The 26063-nt window shown below is 39.1% G+C and overlaps 1 protein-coding gene across 6 annotated transcripts in view; it reads right to left on the bottom strand.

Annotated features, from left to right (window-relative positions):
* lrp8 (low density lipoprotein receptor-related protein 8, apolipoprotein e receptor) overlaps positions 1 to 26063 on the bottom strand; it is a 199687-nt gene that overhangs the window by 87173 nt on the left and 86451 nt on the right. For all 6 annotated transcript variants that reach the window (XM_035957383.2, XM_035957385.2, XM_035957380.2 and 3 more), the window contains exon 3: positions 19146 to 19268. In XM_035957383.2, the coding sequence (XP_035813276.2) occupies positions 19146 to 19268 (123 nt within the window). The remainder of the gene's footprint in view (positions 1 to 19145; positions 19269 to 26063) is intronic.

Genomic DNA, 26063 nt, shown 5'->3' with positions numbered 1-26063 from the left:
ACCTGATCACCTGTGAAATAGGATAATTAAACTAAAGTTTCAGTCATGAGGTTGTGCCATAAATTGGTGAGTGCTTGCCTGAGAACAGTAAACTTTTATCGCTTGGCTACTCTGTGCTGTAAAAACCAGGCCATGGCATCTCCTGAATCAATACACAACTAGGTAGAGGGGCTTCCTGGTTGCTCAGTCTGTTTATATAAAAGCCGTATAAAATTGAATCCATTTAATTTTGGACAGTTAAGTATATGCCATAGTACTAAAATTAACATATCTCATGTCTTTATATTCTTCCTCACTTACCTTGATTAACCTGTATTCACGGACAATTCATTAAACAGGGTAGAAATGGGTAAGAAAGATGAATTAAGGCAGAGCACAAAACGGAAAGGAGTGAAACGTAGAAGGGAAAATGAGGTCAAACGTTGGTCACAGAATAGAGAATATCAATATGAGCACAAAGAAAGACCACAGCAATTAGAGGGAGATACTGAAACGCCAGAGAGGAATTGGGTTGGAATCTGATCAAATTGGGGCCTTTGTGACTGGAGGGCCAAATGAACACAGATAAATATAAAATCCTTGTTTGGTCACTTACTTGTTCAGATCTGAAACATTTCTACAACCCAAACAACTAAAAAACACTCATAAGGAGATAAATGTGCACATTAATACGCAATCAAAAACATAAAATTGCGTACTGCAATTCTCCTAAGGTTACGCTGTAACATATTTAGAGATGTAGCCTGGATTGCATCTTAATTTAGAAAAGATTTGGAGAAGTGTTCCACAGTCAATATGCCGTTCTAATTTTAGAGTCTGCAAATGAATTCAGATAAGTGGAAGGATTGTGGGGGAAGCACAGTCAATCTCTTTCAGCGATTGCACTCCATGCAGTATGAATGGAATATATTCCTTCTCGAGCTGCAACCTTTATAAAAGGAGAAGGAAACAGTGGAGTAGACAAAGGACAGGAGGCAAGCGAGCCTTAAACTCACAGAGCATCAATGATTCATGAACGACCAGACATGTACGGATCAGCCAATTATTTGGCTTGTACGGACTTTTCAAGTCAACGGTTTGATCGGTTGCAGTGGGTCACATCATCATTGTGACGCTCATTAACCTTGTTCCAAGCAGTGGTCATACTTTTAAAGGCTTGTTAAAATAAGTTCAGCCTCACAGTGCTTTGTATGCAAGTGTGTGTGTCCACTGGAAATGTGGATCTCAGGGTTAAGAGTGTGAGGTGGCACCACAGGGCAGACATTTTGATATGCAGGTATCATCTGAATGCTTCACATTTCCTGACCACTGACAGGTGCTTTCAGCTAGTATGTGGTCAGGTGATGCGGAGCTTAAAGAGTAATACAAAACAGTTTATGCTCTCATCTCAGCAGTAACCGTTATTATGCATATTACAGCTGATATGATTAGTTGATTAAGCAGTTACTAGATTAACACAATTGGCAAAAGTTTGGATAACTGATCAATTTTGGAGCAAATTTTAAGGAAACATAGCGGAAAATGTTAAATATTATCTAGCTGCAACATTTCAAATGAGAGGGTTTCGTCACTTTCTTCATTGTTTGTCACTGTGAACTAAACATCTTTGAATTTTGTATTCATGGTTGAACATAACATGGCATCTGAAGATGTCACCTTCAGCTCTGAGAATTCTTTTTTTTCTACTAGTTTGGCATTTCATACACTAAATCATAAACAAAGAAAATAATTATTAAATAGTGTCTCAATGCACAATTCTTGTGTTAGTTCTTGGCTTCTCTCATATTGTGCACAGCTCTATTTTATTTACCCTTGGACAAGTTTGAAAAAATAAAGATGACAACGACCATTGTCCTGAACACAGGAGACACTCTGCTTTCCCCCTTAGGGTTTGTGTGAGCTGTCAAGTCAGAAAAAGGGATAAAACCATTTGATGGATCCAAATTATATGTAAATCTAACTTAAATCTCTTTATGCATTCATGGCGTTAAATCAGTCTAAAAATGCATCACTCATGAAGGAGAACAATGCATTCTCCAGCATGCACTCACTTCCTGGACGCGATTACTTCACACGAGTAATTCTGTGGACAGAATAAGTGTGTATGTGTGTGTAGGCATGTAGGGTAGTGCAAATTAGCGTATGCATGAGGTGAAATGGGGATGTGTTTCCATGTGTACGTACTGTAAGTGTAAGGTTGGTTACATATATTTTTGTATGCATCAGTGAGTGCGTGGTTGTTTGTAAGCACGGGTACATAATGAATGTGTGAACGTGTTTGTGTGTATTTCGCATATCCCCCGCATTGCACACCGAGAATTGGAGCATGATATTTTATGGCAAACAAGACAAGGGAAAGACCATTTGGCTTGGCTGAAAAAAAGCCAGTTCTATAATCAAGTTGTAGCTTTCATCCTAACTTGTCCCAGCTAACTGTCCTGATGTCCCTGAGTAGCTGAGACATTTACAGTAATTGAACTTATTTTACGTAGATTTACATCTTTAAAGTATTTTATATATCTGCAATGAACACTAACCACCCTTCACTATGACCTTAATAGCAAACAGAAAGCTGAATCATCAATTATTTGATGTCAAAAACTGAAAATGCAGAAGCTTAGTAAAATCAGTTTATGTTTAGGGAACTGCATTACAGGTGTACCTAATAAAGTGGCCGAAAAGTGTAATATCCACGTAGTTAATGTCTTATATCTGGACTGCTCTCCAGAACAATGCTGTTGAATCATTGAAGCTAAGTGTTGGCGATCCAAATCAGCTGTGTATTTCAGACATCCCCATTCCTCCTATAGGTGAATGACTTCACTCACTTATGCCACAAGCTGCAATCAGCTTATTCCACACAGTTATGTTGTAAATAGCCACTATTCTATTAAACCTAGTGTTTGAGGACAGTACAGTTGAGACTAACAACTACTAAACAGACTTTCAACATTAAAGATCTCTCCATACAAACTTGATGGTCTACCAATACCCCTGTTCGCAGATCTGTTTACTTCTTGACTCTTCATCTTAGGTTTAGTTGGTCGACCCTTTGGCACTGAATGCAAATCAAGGTGAGTTTTGACGTAGAGGCCGAGGCCAGCACACTAAATCTTGCCTGAAACTTTGTTGTCTGTCCAACTCCACCCGTTATTGTCCTTCAGATGTGAAATCCAATTTACGGTAAGGGCGTATGTGGTTAATATCAGATTACATTTTAAATGAAGGTTAGTGTTGATTAGTGGCTTTCATTGGAACGCTGATCTCCAATTACTGCAGCCCCGATGTATGGAGACGGGAGAGGATGCTGGAGAGAGAACGATCAAAGTCAAGGGAAAGGGGAGAAAAAATGAAAGCTGACAGAAAGGAGAACGTGGTTGGATGGATTGGAACAAAATAGGGAGGAAAATTTAAAAAAAAAAAAAAAAGTGAACCTGTGACAATCATGAAATAGGCAGAAGTCCAACTTTGAAAAGCAGCTATGGGGATGGACATCCAGCACAGGACCCAGTATGGATGCGAACCAACACCACTGCAGCTATATATACCTATACCTTTAGCAACAGAGTTCTTTCAAGTGTTTTTTTCTGAGCTGTCTGGAGGCATGTAACAGTAAGTGGCAGCATGACATGAAAGCTTATTTTACAAAAACATGAAAAAGAAGCAGGTATGACAGCATTAAGGTCTATTAGGAAAGAATCAATTTCCATCTGTCCGACTAGACAATTTTTTACACACAAATGAAAATAGTAATAAAGACAGGTGGCAGACTTTTCTCGTGTCTGGAGCAGAAGCTGCTATAAAGTTAAACTACAGATGATGTCCTCCCTCCCTCTTGTACTCTCTGTATCTTTCTCACTCCTTAGGCTGTGTAAAGGAGAGGGAACTGGCTTGTTAAATGTGGAACCATTAGCACAGTCTAGACTGTGTGTCTGGCAGTGCCATGGGGGGAAGAAATACAGCGCGACACCAGTGCTCTCATAGGAAATTGCCACTTTCTTCCAACAGGGTTCTCTAAATGGTTGTTTAGTAGACAACACATTGGGCATTAAAAATACTGCCATTGGCCAGTGGCACATCCCAACTAATGAGAGATTGTAGGATAGGGAGGCAGACAAAGGGAAGGAGAGGGACAGAGACATGGCTGAGTGTGAAGCTGAACTTGACGGATGAACTTGAAGCTTTTTTCCTCTGTGGCACTTCATTCAAACTCTAGATCAGGGCACAGAGACAGGAGTATAAAGATTAAAACAGGCATCCAAATTATGCGTAGAGCGTAGCTGACCGCTGAAGGCTTCTAAATGGATGTCGTTTTTTAAAATATTATTAGATAACTGCTGGCTCTGTAGAGTTGCCATACAAAGTGCAAGGGCGGCTCAGCTAAATTATACGCTTTAGAGACGTTAGGGGCTTCAAAAACAACAATTATGATTCAGTTTTGCAAAACAATTGCCTGCAAAATTACGTTGAGTCATAGCAAATAGGAAAATGAAACCCCACAGAAGAGGTTTGAAAACAACTCTCTATAGGTGCCATCCTTAAAGACTTTAGCACAGATTATTCTTTATTGCTATATTTATCAACCATAAAAAAGGAAGCTTTACAGTGATGCCTGCTTCCATTTGGCCAAACTTTACACACAGATCTCTCAACACCTGTTAATTAATGTTGCACCTGCATTAAGATTGCTGCTAGTGCATACGAGTGAAGCAGTTGGTTTTTCCTTTGTTCTTGTGCTTTGAGTTCAAATTTAATTTCTGGATTACACATATTGATCTGTACTGTTGTATACATTTTGATTCATCACACCCGGGTATAATTAACCATAAGAGCTCGAGGCTATTGTCAGGGTGTGCCTTTACTTTTAAGCTCTTATCTTGGTCATTATGAGAGCTAGCTATGCAGGTTGTATATTGATTTTGTTTTTCAGAGAGGTCTAGGCTATCTAGATCTTCCATGATTTAATATGATATTGATTGCTGTTTTTGTATATTAGTCAATATATCGAGGAAATGTACTATGACAATGATGTGTTTTTACATGTATCTCACCATAATATTGCAACAGAGATGTCTTTTCAGACTTCTGTAGAAGAGATTATCTGAAATCTGGCAATATCAGAATCATGACAGTAGGATACCATATGGGAGTAACTTGGGAATAATATGTGCTTAGTACCTAACAGGTATAACTATCATTTAATGCAGTATTCACATATAGTCAGGAAATAGAACCACCCCAAAACAAGGTGATCTGCACTCGTAAATGTATTAACATATCTAGATACTAACAAATCCATGCAATGATGACTTCATGAATAACTTTAACAAGAATACCTGGTGAGGAGCTGAGCTGTATGCAGACTTCAACAATGATTACACCTAAATTACGTACTTTCTCGATAACACTTGTCACACAGACAAGCAACTAGCAGTGTTGGAAAGGTCATGTCGTGCAGTTTTATTAGATAAAAGCTACACCTGGCTGCAAAAAATACTGAAGAGCAAGTCAACGTTGCTAAGAAGTGATGTGACTGTAGACGGAAAGTGTGTCCATTAGACTCTAGAGTTTAATAAGATGAAAAAATAGCTGCAATCCTTTCACTGTAGGCGTGACAGACCATGGTTTTCTCTGGGTCAGATGGAGCAAATTATTATGATTAAAGGCTGAAATTGTCTGTGCTTTTCCTGCTTAGACAAGTCAAATGTCTTCAGTGAGAAGGGTCCATTTTGTCCTCACTGACCGTGTTTGCGCTGATGACCATCTGCTGCCATTCTACTACTTCCTCCATGTCTTAGCCTGCAGCAGTGGCCAGAGGTCAAATTCATAAGGTCTCTTTTAACGACACCTGTTCCCTCCCTTGAGCCCACTTTTAAATGTCACATTTGTGATTCAGTGTTACAGTTTAAGGGGTGAGAAATGAAGAGAATGTCACTCTTAAACAAAAAGCTCTATATTAGCCCATTCGGGACAACCGAAGAAGGAAAAAATATGATGAAAACATAATTGGTATTATGCACAGCTCTTTACAAATGTGACCGAAAAACACTAGCAAAAGCAATCCCATCAGGCTGCTCCAGCTCCACAAGGCGCCCTCTGTGAGCAAAACATATTGACCACCAATCAATTGTAACCAGCCAAGAGCAAGGGTCACTAATTGAACGGAAGAATGGAATTGACAAATAAAATCACACAGTGGCGGTTGCTGCGTAGGTGGTTTTCTCTGTTTGATTGCCATGTACAGTGTAAACAAGGAAGCAGGTTTGCTGTAAACAGCTGTTTTTTATTTCGCACAACCATAACGCTGTTCACCAATATCACAAAATGCTGACTTTGAGAAAGTACGAAATCAAACTGATCTGAAAACAGGGGCATATAGAGAAATACATTACATCTGAGTGAAAAGATGCTGTTATAGGCAGTAGCACAAACTTAAACACTGTTTATTGTACAATATGATGGTAACATTCAATAATAAATGTCCCTTCATCATTTCCTAAAAACCTTAAAAAGCTCCCCCAACAGCAGTTCAGCGGTTCATTAAATGGACAACTGAAACTATATGCTACACTTTGGGTTACATTGATAATGACCACTTATGTACTCTTATAAGTAATTGTCTCTTAAAGCTTTGTTTGTTTTAGCCTTTGAGGCATCATTACTGCAGAATGTGGCCAATAAAATGCAATGTCCTTTTAATGTACATGTTATTTCCTGATGTGTATGTTTCATGTGCTGTGTATGCTGTTAGTTGGCTATTCTGCATTTTTTAAGGGATCTATATGCTTTTACATACTACTGATATGAAGCAAGTAAAAGAAATTGTGGTTACAGTAATGCTAAAGGATGCAGTAGTGAAGCAAAACAGCGCAAGGCCGAGATGAAGAGCTTAGAATGAGAACAGAGACATTGAGAAAAAGAAGGAGTGGGAGATGACCTTCATTATTGTTTTTTTTTTAAGTAATGTCAAACGTGACATTGAATTCAATTTCTGTGTAGTATTCATGTTGAAAATATTCAAAAGCTAGTGGGTGCATCTTCAATTGTTGGTATCAGACTAAAGTGATTTTAGTTTCTAAAATGAACCAAGACTTACCCAGTGTTCATTTAAGTCATTTCTGCACCTGCTGTTTATGGCGTATTTGGGGTTTTGACAAAGTACTTGTTGTGTTCTTTAGTTAAGATGGCTCATTGCCTCTCACCTGTGAAAACCACTAAGGGCTGTTATCACAAGTGAGACTTCGGTACCAAGTTGTGGCAAAATTCTGAAAAACATGACTCTTTTTCTCCGGTACTGAAAGTACTGAAGGTACTGTAGAGATTGTTCTTTCTGGAAATACTGGACAATAACAACAACTGACAGAACTGCAGTGATGAGTACAGATACAGGGCTTTGGGGAGTCATGAGTACAGAGACTTCAAGGTGAACAAGTGTACACTGTTATCAAAATTATTAATTTACATTAATACATGGTAAAAATGTTCCTATGCAAACGCTGCATTTGTTTTAGCAAGGCTAACAGTGTGTCTGACAACTTCCAAGAGGGCGCTAAATGGTTGTTCAGTAGAACACACACAAGATACTAAAATATTGCAGTAGGTTTATATTAAATATGAGTTTAGTTTGAAATGCTTTCACTTCATATTCTTGTTACTTTGATATCGATTTTAGTATTGAGAATGGTTGAAATTTAGTTGTAAGTGAGTTTAGTGTACGCACATTAAATAGGTGCATATTCTGTATGTTCATCTCTGTATTATTGAACATATGCAGATTATGTTGAGCAGGAATAATCACAGCTTTCAGAAATAAGTGTGTAATGCGCACCTGAAGCTACAATTCACCAAATCAGAAAATATACTGGGAGAAAATCTAATGGAAAGATAGTCACAGTTATAGTGAGCCAATTAAATCAAAGAATTGGTACAGAGCCTTGATTTTGATGTTGGTCACACAAAGTCTGTTGCCTCAATTTGGCAGGGCCCTCGGTGGTTGAGCCAGTAATTCACAAATCTTTGAAGTTACTTTTTTTTGACTTTCTAAACATACATTCACCCTCTGACTGCAGTGACCATTGAAGCTGTTATGTGTCCTTTGATCACTCTGAAGGCTAAAATCACACCAAACTAACTAATGGACAAGAAGAAAGTGAATGTCTGAAGTGAGGAAGGTCGGTATGCGTGTTTGCTTTTGAGTAGTTGTGCTTGTGTGTATGAAATTCAGCTCAGGGCGACAAACACTTTCTATGAAACGAGCACGTAGTAAGAGATTGGAGACAAATTAGACTTCTCTGCCTCTGAAGTAGATGACTGACCTCAGAATGCTCACTCATACACTCCCAGTCTCCTTAACTACATAAGAGCTTCTGAAATGTTTTGTACATCTCCTAAATGCGTATGTGTTATTAGTGTGATGACAGGGTTACTGACTTTCTACCAGGATGAAAGAGTGAGGAAGACAGACACAGGTAGAGACACACACACACACAGAGAGAGAGAGAGAGGCCACCTGGGAAATTATGGCTGGCACTGCCGCTGCCTCAAGCATGAAATTGAAGCCGTCTGACAATGCAACTCACTGGATCCTTCCCGTCCATATTCCAAAATAATTCACTGGCACAGCCTCCTGCCTCCATGCTATAATATGCTGACCTGCCTATTGTCTCAGCACACACAGACGGAGTCAAACCTCCCTCAGTACACAAGAGCAGGTGGAACTGATGACCGCAGGGACAGAGAGAGAGATGAAAAGGCGGCGATGCAAGTTCAAGTTCCAACTTTATTTGTCACGAAAGCACAGCTTGCTTAACAGTAGTGTTTGACTGAAACCAGTACTCTTTGATATATTACATTAAAACATTAGACGGCAATTGATTTTGTCCAGATACTTTTGGCTGTGGACCAAAAGTCTCCAGATTCTTCTGCAACTGAAGTATCACAACGATCAGCCACAACGTTAAACCACTGGCAGGTGAAGTGAATGACACCAATCCTCTCATTACAATACAATTTTCTGATAGGAATCTTTGGGTCCTGGTGCTCATGTGGGTGTTACTTTGACGAATACCAACCTACACATTGTTCCGGACCAAGACAATGGGCCACACCACAAAAACTGCACGGAATAACTTGAGAAACATGACAAAGAGTCCAAAGCATTGCGCTAACCTCCAAACTCACCAGATTCTGAGCCAATCAAGCATGCATACAGACGTGCCACAACAAGCTCAATCCATGAAGACCTCATCCTGCAACCCACAGGATGTGCAGTCAGTGTAGAAGTGCCAGACCATCTGATATCCTGTGTCAAAGCTCCAAAGGGTCAGATCCATCTAATTACAAGCCTGTAAGAGGTGGTTGATAGTGTAACTGACAAACTGACATTACCATCCCAAAAACAGCACCACTTGAGCAGCACAAATAGCAGTTTGACAATCAGCTCGGTATCACAACTAAATTTCACAGCAGGTGCTACAATATAAAACATGACTAATAGGCACAGCATACAGCAGACACCAGTTCTGAAACTGTTCACCACCTAGTGAAAGATGAGTTATTGCCATCAGTTGTATCCTTAATAACAACAGTCTTTATCAATGATTTACAAATACTGTAACCATCCTCTTCGCTGTATAAACATTGGGAGGCACAGCAATAAGGAAGGTGTAACAGTGTGACTAAGCAGCAGTAAGTTGTCCCAACTGCCTTACCTTCCACTACATTTTCTAAAGCTTTCCCCTTAGTTGTGTTATGATTACCACATGAAAAAGAAGTTGACGAAATCCGTACTGAGTATCAGCTCTATAAATCAAGGCTAATAAAAGTGGGAGAGAAATCATGCGATGATGAGGGACTCTGCTTTGACAGTTTGTGTCTTTAGATGAAGTGGTTTCATCGAGTCCTGTTAATTTGGAGCCTCACTTTATAAAGTTCAGAGCCAATTTTATTGCACCACCTTTGACACATCTTTTAATCTCTCTTTGGATGCTAACGAAGTTCCTCTTATATGGAAACCATCTTCTTCTCTCGTTTAAAGTAGGCGACCCTGCAGTCTTAAACAATTGCAAAACCAGCTACAACTTGTCTGTCCTGGTTAAAAATAATCAAATACTTTGTGAGCAAACAACTGACAGTTTCCATCTACTAACACTATCTTATCTGAGTTTCATTCAGGATTTAGGGAAAATACACAGCATAACTGCAGTGGCCTTAGAAGTAGTGAACTACTTCACATAATCTTTGTAAAGCTGTTTTAAGGACTTATCCAAGGCTTTGAAATTGCAGATCATGCGATATTTAAGCAAAGAGTTATTCGTTGAAAACTGCATATCAGCCACACTGGCAGACCTCTAGTATTCTTAGTGTATACAAGGACACACCTCTGTCATCGGCACTTGGCCCTCTCCATTTCATGCTATCTCTCAAAGTCTTTCTGAAGCAAGCTTTGACCTTTATGCAGATGCTGCTGTGATATACTGCCCTGCATCTACACCAAAGCAGGATCCCTGTCTGCTACAACTTGCTTTAAATACTGTACAAGGTACTTCGTATGATTCAAACTTGCTCTGAATGCCCACAAAACTCATGACGCTTTCAAATGTAAAATTAAAACAACCAAAACTTTCAACTATCACCACTTTTCAGGCTTCTAAGATATAGTCTGTATGTCAGTGCAAGTATCTAGAAATTACAATTGATGTATCTCTCTAATACGCCTCATATATAGCAAAATGTTTTTGAAAAATTAAGTTACAATCAGGTTTTTATATCACACTGAAGTCTTGCCTATTCTTGGCCTTGTTGTTGCTGCGTTTATGTCTGTGTCAGACGATGGTAATGTTGCTTATATGCTAGTATCCTTGAAATGCTTCCGTGCACTGGATACCATCTAACATGGAGCTCTGAGGTTAAAAGCCTCCATATACTCTTGCTTGCTGTATGCTGGGGTCAGATGTTAGGCGTTGGCCACACATACACTGATCTGGTGGTTCTGGAGGCTCTTTGGCATATTCTTATTTATAAGGCTGCTCTTGGTCTTCTTCCATATCACCTGCAAAGCTGCATCCTTTAAAAACTATGAGGAGTTATTGCTTTTTCTTCCAGGACTTCCTGTCTGTCCCTAAAGCCTGTACTTCATTGGGAAGGGCATTTAATTATGCTCCTCCCTCTGCTCGGAAATGGATGCAAAATTACCTGAATCCTGCAGAGCTGGTCTCACTAAATGAATTCAAAGTCACAGTAAATGAACTGGAGTCTGGCCGTAGATATTTTGACTGATTCATATGGCCCCCCCTTTGATTGCTTTTATTTTTGACTTGTGATGAGTATCTGATGACTATATTTTAAGAATTTCTGATTCAGTAGCTCACTCTTTATTTTCATGTAGATTATTATATGTATTTCATTAAAAAAAATCTAAAACAGAGAGAATGAAATCAGCATGCTGAAAATCAGGACAGCTTTAAAGAACTGTGGTGTTGGGTAAGTAGGTAAAATAAGGTTTAATGAGCTGATCAATAAAAAAAGTACTTAACACATCAGAATTTATTGAGATGCGATATAAAATCTGTCATATTTAATTTGACTGTCTTACACTATTACAGAGTTGACTTCTTTAGTCAATGAAGTAAATACCATCCTTCACATCAAAGAACTAAATGTTTCAAAAGTCTTATTTTCTTCTGATTAAATTAAAACATAACTACATTGATATTAAAAGGACAGAGCCAAAGGCAAGCTTGAAACTATTGTTTGTCCATGTTATCTCACTATGCTACTCTACCATGAATGATGACTTCAGATTACTTGACTTCTAAAGTGTTTGTCTAATTTCCTCCCATTATGTCTCACAATTAGTTTAGGGGCTTTTCAGTACAGCTTTTATCAGCATGCTTCTGAGTATGAAATATGCCTGAGTTAGATGAGATTACTTACACTGATGATACAAGACTTTTGTGTTACGAATACAAAATATCCTCCAAATAATACAAAGCTTAAGCACTCTTCAACATTTGTTTTCAAGCATCATTTGGACTAGCGAGGGATGGCAAAGCGAGTGTCACATGTTGGTCCAATACATGGCTGGATGAGGGTGGCTGAGTGTCTCATGTTCAATAACCTTGATCTACGCAGGGACACTTGGGCAGTGAGAAGGCACTTTAATCCCTCGAGTATAGATATGCACCAGTAGAGCCAAAAGAGTGTGCAGTACACACATAAAGACAGAGTTGAAATAGTACTTCAGAGACTCTGCAGCTTCTCTAATCAGCACTGATTGTCAAACTGCAGGATCTTGCTGATGCCACTCAGAGTAAATGGATGCTGACTTCGTAATGTCTAGACCGCAGAAAATCAGAGCTTTGATGTCTGGTAAGTGGATTATGGACATGGACTCCCAATAGTGTGCTACTTTATGAAAAATCAAAAGTTATATGACAACTGTAGTCAAGGATTAGTCTTTTTTAAGAAACAGATAACAGTTTAATACAGGTAAAACTTTCTTCCTTTGAAAGAAGCATATTTAAAATGGTGATCAAACTACAATGACGGTACGGAAAATATTATGATCAATATTCACTTGGTTCACAAATGTCTCTCCTGTGCAAAAAGTTATATTTTAAATTGTGCCCTAACACAGAAATTAAAACATTTGTTTATCTTTTATTACCTGTGTGTATTTCACTTCTTGCAAAACAATTTTTGAAAATGATTTATAGAAGTTTCTTCACTAAAAAGGATTTACATTCCCACTTTATCCAACTTAAATTGACTTGCGACCTTGAAGAGAAGTGTGATGAATTTTGAGTTTGTTGCTGTCAAGTGCCACCTTGACTGAACTATTACGTTCAATCACCAACAAATCATAGCCAGCTCAGAGCCCATATTTTGCATATTTAAGTTCCTAGTTGTATTTTTAGGCTCTACTAGAATATAGTGGTGACACTGATTGCTGTACTAATCTCTCTTCTAGCCCTCCATCTTAAACGTTCCACTCTGATTGGTCAGCTGGCCCAATGAAAGTGAGGTAAACTGGTCATACACGATAGCCCCAGATCTCTGAGAACAGACAGAGAGATGTAGCAGAGGTGGTTCTAGTGAGGAAATATTAGTGGGTTGAAATGCAGCTGCTCATTCTTTGAGGGTTTGAGGATGTTTCAAACTAAGTCCAAGGTGGGCGTTACGTAAATGTGTTACATGATGACATAGATAAGTAACAGAACAAAAAGCCTTCTTCAAAAGAAGTGATTCCAGCAGCTTAGAAGCAGAGTTTTCCCTTTGGACTGGACTTGGGCTTTGCATGTTTTCAGACCTTTACGAACACAAATTGCAGCTACACTACCATTCAAAAGCTTGGGGTCACCCAGGCAATTTCATGTTCTCCATGAAGACTCACACTTTTATTCATGTGCTAACATAATTGCACAAGGGTTTTTTAACCATCAATGAGCCTTTTAACACCATTAGCTAACACAATGTAGCATTAGAACACAGGAGTGATGGTTGCTGGAAATGTTCATCTGTACTCCTATGTAGATATTCCATTAAAAATCAGCTGTTTCCAGGTAGAATAGTCATTTACCACATTAACAATGTCTATATTGTACTTCTGATGAATTTAATGCTAACTTCATTGAAAAAAAAAAAAAGCTTTTCTTTCAAAAATACGGACATTTCTAAGTGACCCCAAACTTTTGAATGGTACTGTATATAACACACTAAAGAAAAAGGAAAAGCATAGAGAACATGGTATGGACTCTTTAAGATCAGTGCAGAACATTGTGTGCAGACATCCACACTCTTTCCTGCATCAACCACCTCTCGTCTGATTGAGCCTTTTCTCAAGAAGCCCCTCCAGGCCCAGATTCATTTTCAGATGTGTAATTACAGACAGCCACAGAGGAGCCTGTGTGTGTGTGTGGTTTCAGAGGTGTCATCAGAGGTCCATAATTAATCAGCAGTTGACCACAAGTCTCGGGGATCAGCCCATCGATTACCTCCCTGGGCAATCAATTCTATCAAAGGCACTACTTATACTGAACTCAGATCAGAAAGTGGAGGACACATAAGCTCAGAAGATAGAGTATGTGATACAAGATGGTAGGATGGCAGGAGAGACGTTCAGAAGCTGTGACGAAAAACAAGGGATGGATACCAAAGTTCAGACCAAAGTCACCTGCGATATGAAGTGAAATAAAGCAGATACTAAAACTGAAAAGAAAAAAGAAATAAGGAGAGAAGAGATGGTGGTAACAGCTACTGTTGGGTGATAGAACACATGTATGGGAGATACTGTGCACATGTTACACAGTCCTCTCCATCATCAAAACAAAAATGACTGTCTTCTCGAACAGACTAAGAGCAGGTATTCCAAAAGCCAGCGAGGCTGCTGTGATGGCTTGTGGTTGCCAAACACTTACTACAGAATTTATGTGGTCTTTCTTTACATTCATAATCTACTAAGGCAATCTCTCTTATTTCTCTTCATAGAAATATTGAATTTGAATGACTTTTACATCAATCTGACGAAGCTACTTCACTTCTATAAACAATTTCTCTATTCAATTTGCAGAAAATTTAATTTATTCTTAAATCAATTATAGCTGTGTATATCTCAGGAGATTTTTGCTCAATTCCAGTGATTAATTATTTTAGCTTCACCTAATGCAAATACACTCTACTGTGTAATTATGTGCACCACATATAATAAAGATGGAGAAAAAAACACGCACACATTCTGTCGCATGCACACAAACACACTTGCACACACATAGGCATGAGGATCAATGTGGCTGAGAAAGTTACAGAAGCTCTCAGAGTGTCTGACCTTGATTAGATGTAATGAGACTTAACCACAAGTCCACTAATCTGATGAAATGACTTACAGATTCACCTTGTGATGAATACTAAATACAAGCATTGACTCTAGCTTTACATCCCTATGCTGGTGCACACACTTAGACCATTTATAGGCATGTGCACATAAACGCACACACCCACATGTCCTTGGCCTATTCCAATCAAACTTATTACTTTGAGAATCTTCAAAGGGCCCTTTGATCACCTCTTTGAAAATCATCTTAATAAAAATTGCAAATAGGAACTGGCCTGTAGTTACAGCCATACGGAAAGTTTTGTGATAAGACAGAAGTAAAAAGACTGACCTCTGGTAGTACTTGCTTTGTAACTTATCTCTAGAGGCTATGTGTAAGATTAATATGTGAATCTATTGTTGAATGAGAGTGAATTCTGTGGTATGTCTGGATTCCACTATGTCTGCATTAGTTTACTGCTGAGTAACTTGCTCATGATGTTTAAAAAGAACCATACAGTGTTGCTTAATGAGAGCGTTTCCAAATTTTACCAACCTCGTTATTTCAATACGCAAATTATAGTTAAGCCCTGTTCAGATCAACTGCAACACTCAAATAAGAAACACAAACACTTTATTTATACTGTATTTTTACATTGGAACAGTTCAGAAACAGAAGATTAAAAAGCAGTTTTTAGACTGCTTCAAGGCAAGATTTTACAACTCAATAATTCTACCTCTGCTGCGATGCTTGGAAGTTTAACAACTGGATTCATATAATTCTGGCTGAACTACAAGCTGCTGGTTATCACGGATCAGCCACAACTTTAAAACCACCGACAGGCCAAGTGCTGAACACTGATCATTTAGTTAGAATGCAGTATTCTGCTGGAAAAACACTTGGTTCCTGGCACTCATGTGAATGTACCTGCTAAACATTGCTGCAGACCAAGCACATTCCTCCATGACAACAGCACTCTCCAACAGCAGCGGCCTCCCCAGGCAAGACAATGCACCCCGACAAACCACAAAATTGCTCAGGGACTGCTTGAGGAACGTGACAAAGAGCCCAAGGCATTGACCTCTCTTCTAAACACCCCAGATCTCAATCTGACAAAGCACTTGTGTGAAGTGCCAGACAAAGGCTAATCCATGAAGGCCCAAAAGATCCACTGCGAAACACCACAGGACATTCCAGAGGTCCTGCGTCTACTCTTCACCGGGTCAGAACAGTTTTGGTGGCACAAAGGGGACCATTACAATATTAAACTGGTAGCTTTAATGTTGAGACTGATGGTTGCATGTTCCACTCCTGTGTAGTAAAAGCTGAGACACTTTTTTTTGAGCAAACTTCAATTTTTTTGCGTGGCCGCCTGGCTGTGAGAACATAGTAATCTGACTGCAGAGACTGTGTTTTGTGATGAAGTGCTACTGTCAGTTTTTGAATACATGTGTTTGAATACATGTAGTTCTGGCAATTTGGATATGGATGCCCTTCGATAAATAGTATGTTATTGAGATTTAATGATAACCAAAGTATAAACTTTCTTAAAATCATCCAAGAAGTCATTCAAACAGAAAGCCTTCAGCATCTAAGTCTCTTAGCTCTTTCCTCCTATTTGAGCCATGCCTATGCATGCTGTATAGATTATATAATCATTTGTCAAGTCTTTTCTTACTCATTTATTGTTCGACATACTGAAAGCCAGACTTCTAGACTCCATGAGTCCAGTCTAAAGAAAGCTAAACGCCTAAAATATAAAGTTCATAACTTGCAAAGCTCTAATGCAGTTTCTTAAAAGCCTCCTTGTGTCATAGAAGTCATTTAACCTCTACCATTGCGTCTACTACCTCTACTTGTGGCCAGTTAATAACCTCCTACTCAAAAAGAAAAAGCATTTAAAGCTACTACTCTCAGTCCTTAAACACTGTTTAACTTCTGCACACCCACACAAAGTTTCTGAAGTCACTCCCTTTCTTGCATTTCCGAGTCTTTAGTTCCACTATACAAACACACACATACAATATAATTCCTCCCTGCTCCACACTGCACTGATCACACCGCTTTATAGACTAGTCCCTTACCTGTGAATCTGTTAAAAACCCAGTAATCATAGTGGGCAATGCTCCATTTTTCATAATTATAGCACTGAGCGACCTCACCACCTGCCAGCCAGAGCGTGATAGGGAAGGTCTGTTTGCAGGCTTTGCAACAGGATTTCATAGTTACTACAGTGTATGCTGAGAACATGGGATTAGATTTAGTTTTTTTTTTTTTTTTTTTGTAGAAAAGCAGTAATAGAGAAATGATCTCCTGGTTAACATTCCCACATACATTCCTGCACAGAACAACAGTCTCCCAGCAATCCGTTCCTCCATCCTCCATCTCACGTAACTAAGCAAATAAATAAGAAGTAAACATGTAAAAAAATATTTTGCTTTTCATCTCTTGACTTAGTATATAGCACTCTTGGTACAGAATGCTATGCAGTAAGTGCAGGAGTTTGAAACTAAAGGCGCTAAAAGATAAACATTTCCTATACTTACCTAAAATCTCCATTTACGAAATGTATGTTCAGCATGATTTGTGACATCATGGCATCACGAGTTTGGAAGTTAATCATGATCCAATATGCAACTTAGGCACAGACTTGTGACAAAATAAGGAAAAACCAACATCAAATGTCTAAGTATGTTGTCGGACCACTATGTGCTGCAAGAACAGCTTCAGTGCACCTTAGTATTGTTTCTTCAAGTCTCTGAAACTTTATTAAAGAAGAACACGACTGTTCTAAAAAATATCCCGTAATCTTTTATGATGATGGTGGAGAGCGCTGTCTGACACTAGAGTTAAAAATCACCCATTAGTGCATAAGTGGTGACTACTAAAGCCACAGCATATGATTCAAATCGCGTTTATACTCATGAAACCATTGAGTGCCTCTTCATGCCCTACGGAAGGAGGTATTGTTATCCTGGAAGAGACCAGTCCCATCAGGATAGAAATGTTTCATCAGAGGATAAAGGTGATCACTCAGAACAACTTTGTATTGATTTGTAGTGACCCTTTCCTTAAGGAGGTTAAGTGGACCCAAACCATGCCAGCAAAATGTCTCCGACAGCATAAGAGCCAGCGGATCCCCTCACTTTAGGGGTCAAGGATTCACGTTTGCTCTTTAATTTGTCACCCGTCTGTACATGTGATGTGTAAACCTGAAACCACTAGTGAGAAACACTGAGAAATTATTTTTGGCATATAGTAGTAGACATCTTATGTCCAGCATATTCATAGATTTTTTTTTCAATGCAGGCGAAAGAATACAGGCTTAATGAATTCATTGATAATTAGAGCTGTCACTTGCACTGCTGCATTTCCATTTTCCAAAATCGCCTCGAATGTATAATTCATCATCCCTCACTTGATATGATAAAAGGACAGTCAAATAAAGGGTTTTATCTGCCCATTAAAACACATCCAATATACTGATAAACAGATTCTGAACACTGTGATTTTACCTATATTAGCTGCAGTGCCTCATTACAATAAAGCAATACACTTTTTAATCACACTTAACAGTTAAACAGACAGTAGGTGATCTTTTAAAATACACTGCATAACTGAATTGAACATATCATTTATAGAATATCTTTCCTAGTGTATTGAGCTGCTTAATGAGGAAGACATAAATTCAGTAAGCATTTCTAATTCTCACTTTTTATTTCTCAAGCAGTGTGCTATGTGGAAATAACGCTACAGAAGTCCACATCCCATCTACTCTTCCGCCCTGTGTGGCCTTGATCTAACCCTGCAAGGAGGTCCTGCGTGTGATGGTGCAGCCAGCACCCAAAAGCAACTAAAAGCAATTTTCTGAGGCAATGTGCAAGAAATAGAAGGTTGGCACAGTGGCTGGAGCGCAGAAAAATGTGACACGCTGAGAATGAGCGACCTTGGGAGTTCTTTATGCCGAAGGAAACGCATGTGTGCATGTATTTGTGTGGAGGTCGACTACTTTATCCGTGAGTAAATTACTGTAAGAGAGACAAAAACACTGACTTCATGCTGGTGTATATGCAATTCAGAAAAAGTATGTGTTTTTGTAGATTTTCATTTCATTAAAAACATGCACATACATGCACATACACACACTGTCAGGCAAACACACAGCTGTTCACAGTGAGACCAGTTAAATGTGTGTGTATGTGTGTGGACCCACCTGACTGTGTGTTTATGACCTCGTGATCTCCTCTCTGACGATATTTGAATGTTTACTTTTGTGATACTGTTTGCATAATAGTGTGTATGTGTGTCTGTCAGAGTGTCTGTGATGCTACTTACTGCAGATTGCATCAGCCTCGTCTGAACCGTCTGCACACTCTGGCTCTCCATCACAGCGCCACCTAGCAGGAACACACTGTCCATTCTTACAGGCGAAGTCTGTGGTTGCACACGTCTTCTTTGCTGTGAAAAGGGAGAAAACATTTAACATTAGCGTACAGTCAGTTTTCTTTCTTCTGTCACATTATTAATCAGTAAGTGATTAATCTCCAAAACAAATGATAATGCAGTTCCTTCAAAATCTGGTAAATTACTTCAGCCATTTGGAAACAAAACTGCAGACCTGGTAACTTTTGGTTCATTTTCTGTACATGAGCACTAGTCGAGAGCCATTAAACACTACAGAAGTCTCTGTCATGGTGGCCCAGTGCAAGCTAAACCCCCACAATGCTCTCTGCTTGCCAACACAAAACTGCCCATAGTCCAACTGACCACCTTCCCTGATTGCTGTAAAAATAAATACAAATTGCAGACTTCTAGCCTCCACCTAGTGGTGCAACCCGGTACTACAGCTAGTGTACAAAACATTTTCTGACATCCATGCCCCTTGTCTTTGGTTAATGTAATTTCAATAGATTAAATTATTAACAGCAGTTGAACATCAACTAATCTTCAGCATTCCTATTGTCATATGTCTGAAAAAAAGTAATGCAGCATCGTTTGTGCTGCTGCTCTCTGCTAGTTGCTAATATATGCTGTAGTGTGCAAGGCAGTGACTGTCAATTAGAGGTTATATTTGATATGTAATAGCACAAATTCTCTGCAGACTGCAGGTGATGTCTAATTAGAGACAAGAAAACTACATATACAGAAACTGCACAGACTAGCAACTGACCTCTGGAAAATGTATGGTGGAACAGCTGGGGCAAAGGAAACATGTCAAAAGTTTTATAATCTGCTTAACAAGTCAACAAGATTAGGAAATTTAAATTTACATGAAGTCAAGAGGAATTCCTAAGCACAATCTTCAAATTACTTTTCCAGTTTAATTTGAATTTAACCTTCAGTATGTAATGTTTTGCCTACACAGGCTTATGGGCTGGAACCTCGGTGGTGTGTTCAAATGCATCTTGTAACAAAAGACATGAGGAAACGAGAGGCCTTTGATTGGCCAGCCTCTGTTGGTATGTCTTATTTGAGGCTGACTTAGTGGATCAAGGCCACAAGTCTGGTGAGAGCTTTGAAAGAATTTCTTAGCTGAGCTGTTGCATTGCCCACCTGTGTGTATCATTAGAATATATTGAATATTTCTTTTTCAAATGACAAAGATCAAGTATGCATGAAAAGTCTCAATTCTCCTGATAAAGCCACAGTGAGGATACAATTCTTTTTCTGGGTACAGATTTGTTACATAATTTCGGTATTACAGGTTGGCAAATCATTTGATGAAATGTGACTAATTAAGAAATAATTCATAGAATAATATAAATAGACTTGACCAGAAATTTACAGTATATCACACTGACCAACCCAGAACTGGTTTATAGAAGTAAAATACTTCGAATGACAGTTTACAAGAGGATGCTGCAGTGAATGAGCAACGTTATTTGTGATCTGAGCTGTTTCCTTTAGGCAGAGTGAATAAGAAGTGAACTGACAACTTAATTAGACCCCTATTATGTAAGGTTGTGTTAGATTTTGTGGAAATAATGAAGTACATCACATCCAAACAGTGCAGCACTGTTTAACCGCCTGCTTGGACTGGCTCTGAGGTTTTCCTCCATTTTAACCACGCCATGATCCACCTTCCAGCCCAGTCTTAGCAGAACCAACTCTGGTTCTGTGTAGCACTTCCCTGATAGCCTATGGACTCCAAAGGTTTTGTGCAGTCACTTTCTCCAAGCAAGGGGAAAATTGAAGCACTTGGGTCTGTCACAGGGAGAAGCAAAAAAAATCCCTCTCCTTGACAGCGAGAGCCAGTGAACAAGAGAAAGCACTCGCTTGGCGTGTTAGCAATGCCTCGCCTCGTCATGATGAAATATATAGAGAGGGGGGTTGACAAATGGCAAGAAAGTGTGAGTGTGTGTGCATGAACAACTGTGTGTGTGTGTGGTGGTGGTGTTGGTGTCGGAGTGACTTTCTTCTGACAAGCAGAGAGAGTGATTGCTGCTGTCGTTTTCATTCACGTGAGCCACTGACCACAGTTCAGCTGAAAATGTAAGTTGGATGATGACACCGTATGGACATACAGTAAATGAATCATATTTGACTTTCTGGAGCTAAAGGACAAGATCAATACCACACTCATGTCTGTATGCCAAATATGCACCCAGGAGATGGCAAAGGCTTAGTATAATGTTGGTGAAATAAGCTAGAAATCAGTAGTTGTTTTGTCCAAATGTTTGAAGAAAATGACAAATCCGCCTGCTCAAATTTGGCGAATTAAAACATTTAATCTTGTTTGTTTAATCTGTACAATAACCAGAGTGTGAAAAAGACAAGTTATGGTTTTATGGGGTGGTTATGCAGCACTATGTCTTGGCTGCATGCATTGACTAAGCAAGCTGTTTCTTGGATGAGCTTCATGTTTATCAGACAGACATCTGAATGTTATCAAATCTCTCATCTTTGTATGTGGTTTTTAATAACTTGAACCTATATGTGCAAAAAGCTTTGCATTTACATAAAAAAAACTGCAGAACTACACCACCATTCAAAGGCTTGGGGTCAGAAGACAATTTCATGTTCTCCATGAAAACTCACACTTTTATTCATGTGCTAACATAATTGCACAAGGGTTTTCTAATCATCAATGAGCCTTTCAACACCATTAGCTAACACAATGTAGCATTAGATCACAGGAGTGATGGTTGCTGGAAAACTTCCTCTGTACCCCTATGGAGATATTCCATTAAAAATCAGCTGTTTCCAGCTAGAATAGTCATTTACCACATTAACAATGTCTAAACTGTATTTCTGATTTATTTCAAGTTATCTTCATTGAAAAAAAAAGCTTTTCCTTCAAAAATAAGGATATTTCTAAGCGCCCCCAAACTTTTGAACAGTAGTGCATATCACAGCTCTCATTCAAACTGCTGAACTACACAATGATTTGGCACCACCCTCGCAGTGTGATCCACACAGTTAGCAAGGGAAGAGCTCGCCAGCTTATTAGCTTGTTGTTTATGTGTGAGTAGCCTTGGATGTCTTAGGGTGTGTGGTAAAAGCCAGAGTAAAGACTGATGGCACAACTGGGAGCCATAATAATGAAGTACATGCTAGAAAAACTGACAGCATCTCAGCAGTGGGGACCGATGCTTCCGATATGTGCGTATAATTTTATTCATATGGATGATAGAAGTGTGGCGGACTGAAGAAAAGACAGAGACAAGTGCACATTCACACACTCACCAGCACCAGAGTATTGATTCTATGAAGGAAGAAAAAAGAAAAGGGGGAGTCCTAAAGACAGAGAGAGAGAGATAGAATTGAAAAAGGTGTAGGCCTAGAATAAATGAAAAGCATGTCCCCAGGGATAGCCGAGTAGTCAAAGGTAAATAGAAAGAGGAGAGACGGGTACAAAAACCACAGACAAGAGGGAAAGCTGCTGTTGAGGTGGGGTCTGATGTAATGGCATCAGTTGTCACAAAAGACCCCACAAATCCCTTTCCTTCCTACCAGTATGTTAGCATAAACCCAATCTCTCCCTGTCCACCCTCCCTGTTTTTATCTTTCCCTCCATCTCTGCCTAAAGCCTGATAACACACACAGCTGTAACACACACAGAGTATGTACCAGGCAGGAAAATTCACAGTGCTGCCGTAGATCACCATAAACCTGACGCCAGATATCCACAAATAAGGATTTGCCTTCACCTTCATATCATACCTCCTGTCACGGGTCATCTTAATCCGCTCCACAACCAGCTTGCTTAATTCCAAAGGGGGTGCAAAACGGTGCAGGCACCAGACTGGGTTATAACATATCACACTCACAAGGATTAATTAAAATGCAGAAGCCAGTAAACATAAGCCTATCAATTTCCTACGTCCGCTTCCTTAACTCATATTTTTCTTATCTAAGGGACAAAATGGAAAATAATACAATTCACCTTGGCCCCTTCATACTCTGGGGGTAGAAAGCATTGAATAGCTTTTCCGCTGTGGGCAAATAAAATATGCGTTTAATTAACCTTAGAATAGATGATGTACTCGCACGCACACATATTTAAAAGTGGCACTGGACACAGGTAGAAAACACAATAGGAAAAACATTCAGCACATGATTTCCAGCAGCTGCAGGACATTTTGATTCATCTCAAGAAAAAAGTCAAATAAAATAACAGCACTTGTATTGTCGGAAAAAAATAACATTCAGACTATAAGTAAAAGTGTTATTATTTCAATACGTTATGGATAGTTATTATCATTTGCCTTGAAATACGACATTTAAAAAAGTGCAGTCATTTGGGGTTTTGAATAGTAAATCCCACGGATGGGTCTACAGTCCAACAGTTCAGAAAGAAATCTTCCATGTAATGAGATAAGCATTCAAATCAAACTCATTTTTCACTGCAACGGGCGCAGCAACTGACACCAGGAATAAAAAAAAAAACAATACACACTTAGAACACTCCGGAGAGAATGTGAAGAACAGCTATACGTGTGCATTTCACTTTTCACTCTACACAGCTATACTCGAAATGTTGGCGAAGCATAGAACGAGGTCATTAATTAGAAAATCACATCACTAATGTAAAAACTATTATGTTCAAAAATCTAGGCACATCTTCCCAGGCTCCTCAAGAGTTGCTGATGCACACAAACAGCTGCTTACATTTACATTCTGAAGCAGCAAGACCTGTCATATGTGACTGTCATCCATATGGAACAGCCCAAGCTAAAAGCTATGAGAGTGAGCGTGGAGGAGAGAGGAACTATACTAACATTATACAACCCTCATACCTACCCACCACATCTCCACCTAAAGCTGAAACACAACATTTAGCGTTAGTCCTCGGTTCCCAGATAGAGAAATCGATGAATATTTATGTGCAATAGGAGCTAAACCGGAGGAGGCTGAGCTTGCTCACTACTTGATTTTATCCATATTCTTGAGTCATCACTAACTTTGTGCACCTTTAAATTGCACCATCCAATCCTCATATCTTATCCATCATTCTGCTTCACTCACACTTCAACTAGGGGATCCTGCAGGCTTATGTTTAACTGATTACAGTACTGTTTACAGAGCAGCATATGGCCAAAGACATTTATGTTTTGTTGAGATTTGTTTTGTTGAGGCTTTACTCACTGGAGGGCATTACCTCACTGTAATTTATTCTACTGTGTTCATTTATTTATCAAGAAAGATGTATATTATCTCAAGACCCCTCTGGAGAAAATCCAATTTTTACCTTGTTAACGTGTCCATATGGTGGTTTTTTAATATGCTGGATTAAATACACTGAGTAAAATAAGCAGTCAATACTTCCACCATAAAACTGCAGTGTACCAACATTCTCAAAAACAAAGATTCAGACTTCCAGGTTTTCATACAGAAAGAGCTTAGGGAGCCAATCCTGTCAGTTTGCAGGAATGGATTTTCTGTATCTTTATTCTTTGTCAGAACTGATTTCCAGTTCCAACATGTATGAATTAATTACTCAAATATACAACTGTGTGGTGCAGGGTCGTTTTACATTACTTGCAGAGTTGTAGGTGAGCTGATGTGCTGGGGAAAGGTGGATGGACAAAGAGGAAAGGACTTCAGAAATATACGCATTCTAAGAGAAGCAATGGTGTACCGTTACATTAATGCCATTTTAAGGCAGTGAGGAATGCTAATTCACTGCTATTTGTTTTATGAAGCATCCAGAGCCCTCGGGTCATCAGGGACAGGTTTACTGTGTGTTCCCAAAACCAGAACCAAGCATAGTGAAGCAGCATTCAGCTATTATGCTCCTTACCCGTGGAACAAAATTCCCGAACGAAAGGTTCTGCTCAAACTTTTAATGCACTTTTATTGCTTAATTATGCTTTATTTCTACGATTTTAATATATGATCTTAATGTCTACCTACAAATAAATCATTTTTAGAATTAATTTGAAAGTTCTGTGCTGAATGTATTTCTTCGCCTTTGTAAAGCCCGTGAATTGCCTTGTGTATGAATTGTGCGATACAAATAAATTATTTATTCATCAAGGACATATGGGAATGTATAAATGTAATATTCAGCTGCAGTCCCTGGGCTGCTTGATGTTATAAGACATACACAAAACAGACAGTATACCCCATCAAATCACATAGAATAAGTTTAGATTTAACAAATATATTTTTATCACTTAACTTATCTGTACTAGCATTAATAACAACCTTATAGTGCTCAGAAATCCAAGTAGCAGACGTCCATATTAGTGCTACACTCAACACCTTTTCTGTAAATTATAGAGTGGGATAATGAAGTGCATTTTAAGCAGTATCGTGGATGACCAGTGCAAGGATGCTCTCTAAATAAGCATTACACGTTTATAGGGTCATGAAAAGCCAAACCACTTGAAATATTGCCAATCATATCAATGCACTGAAGCGATCATGTATGCAGTGCCGCAAAACATGTTCAGGACGTGCTTATAAAGAGCTGCCACTGTGTTAATCTTCTGCTGACATTCAACTAAGGTCACACTCTGGACATCCCCATAATCAATGGACGACTACGTTGACCTACTGCTCCATCCAAACAACACACATGCTGCACACTTCTTAGGATTCTTCGCCACATACCCCTGACAACATGATTTGGGACGCAGTGGCTCGACCTGAGAACAGGTAAAGGTCAGCTCCTGTCTTGAAGTCATTCAATTTACCCACTCCATTACACACACAGACACACACACACAGAGTGAAAGGGAAATGGAAATAAAACATCCAACAGCACAATAATAGCTAGGGGAACACAGTGTCACCTCTAATTAGGAT

Source organism: Amphiprion ocellaris, chromosome 2 (assembly GCF_022539595.1).
Source record: "Amphiprion ocellaris isolate individual 3 ecotype Okinawa chromosome 2, ASM2253959v1, whole genome shotgun sequence".
Taxonomy (NCBI): domain Eukaryota; kingdom Metazoa; phylum Chordata; class Actinopteri; family Pomacentridae; genus Amphiprion; species Amphiprion ocellaris.
The sequence above is the reverse complement of the archived record's forward strand: the minus strand, read 5'-3'. Positions and strand labels throughout refer to the sequence as shown.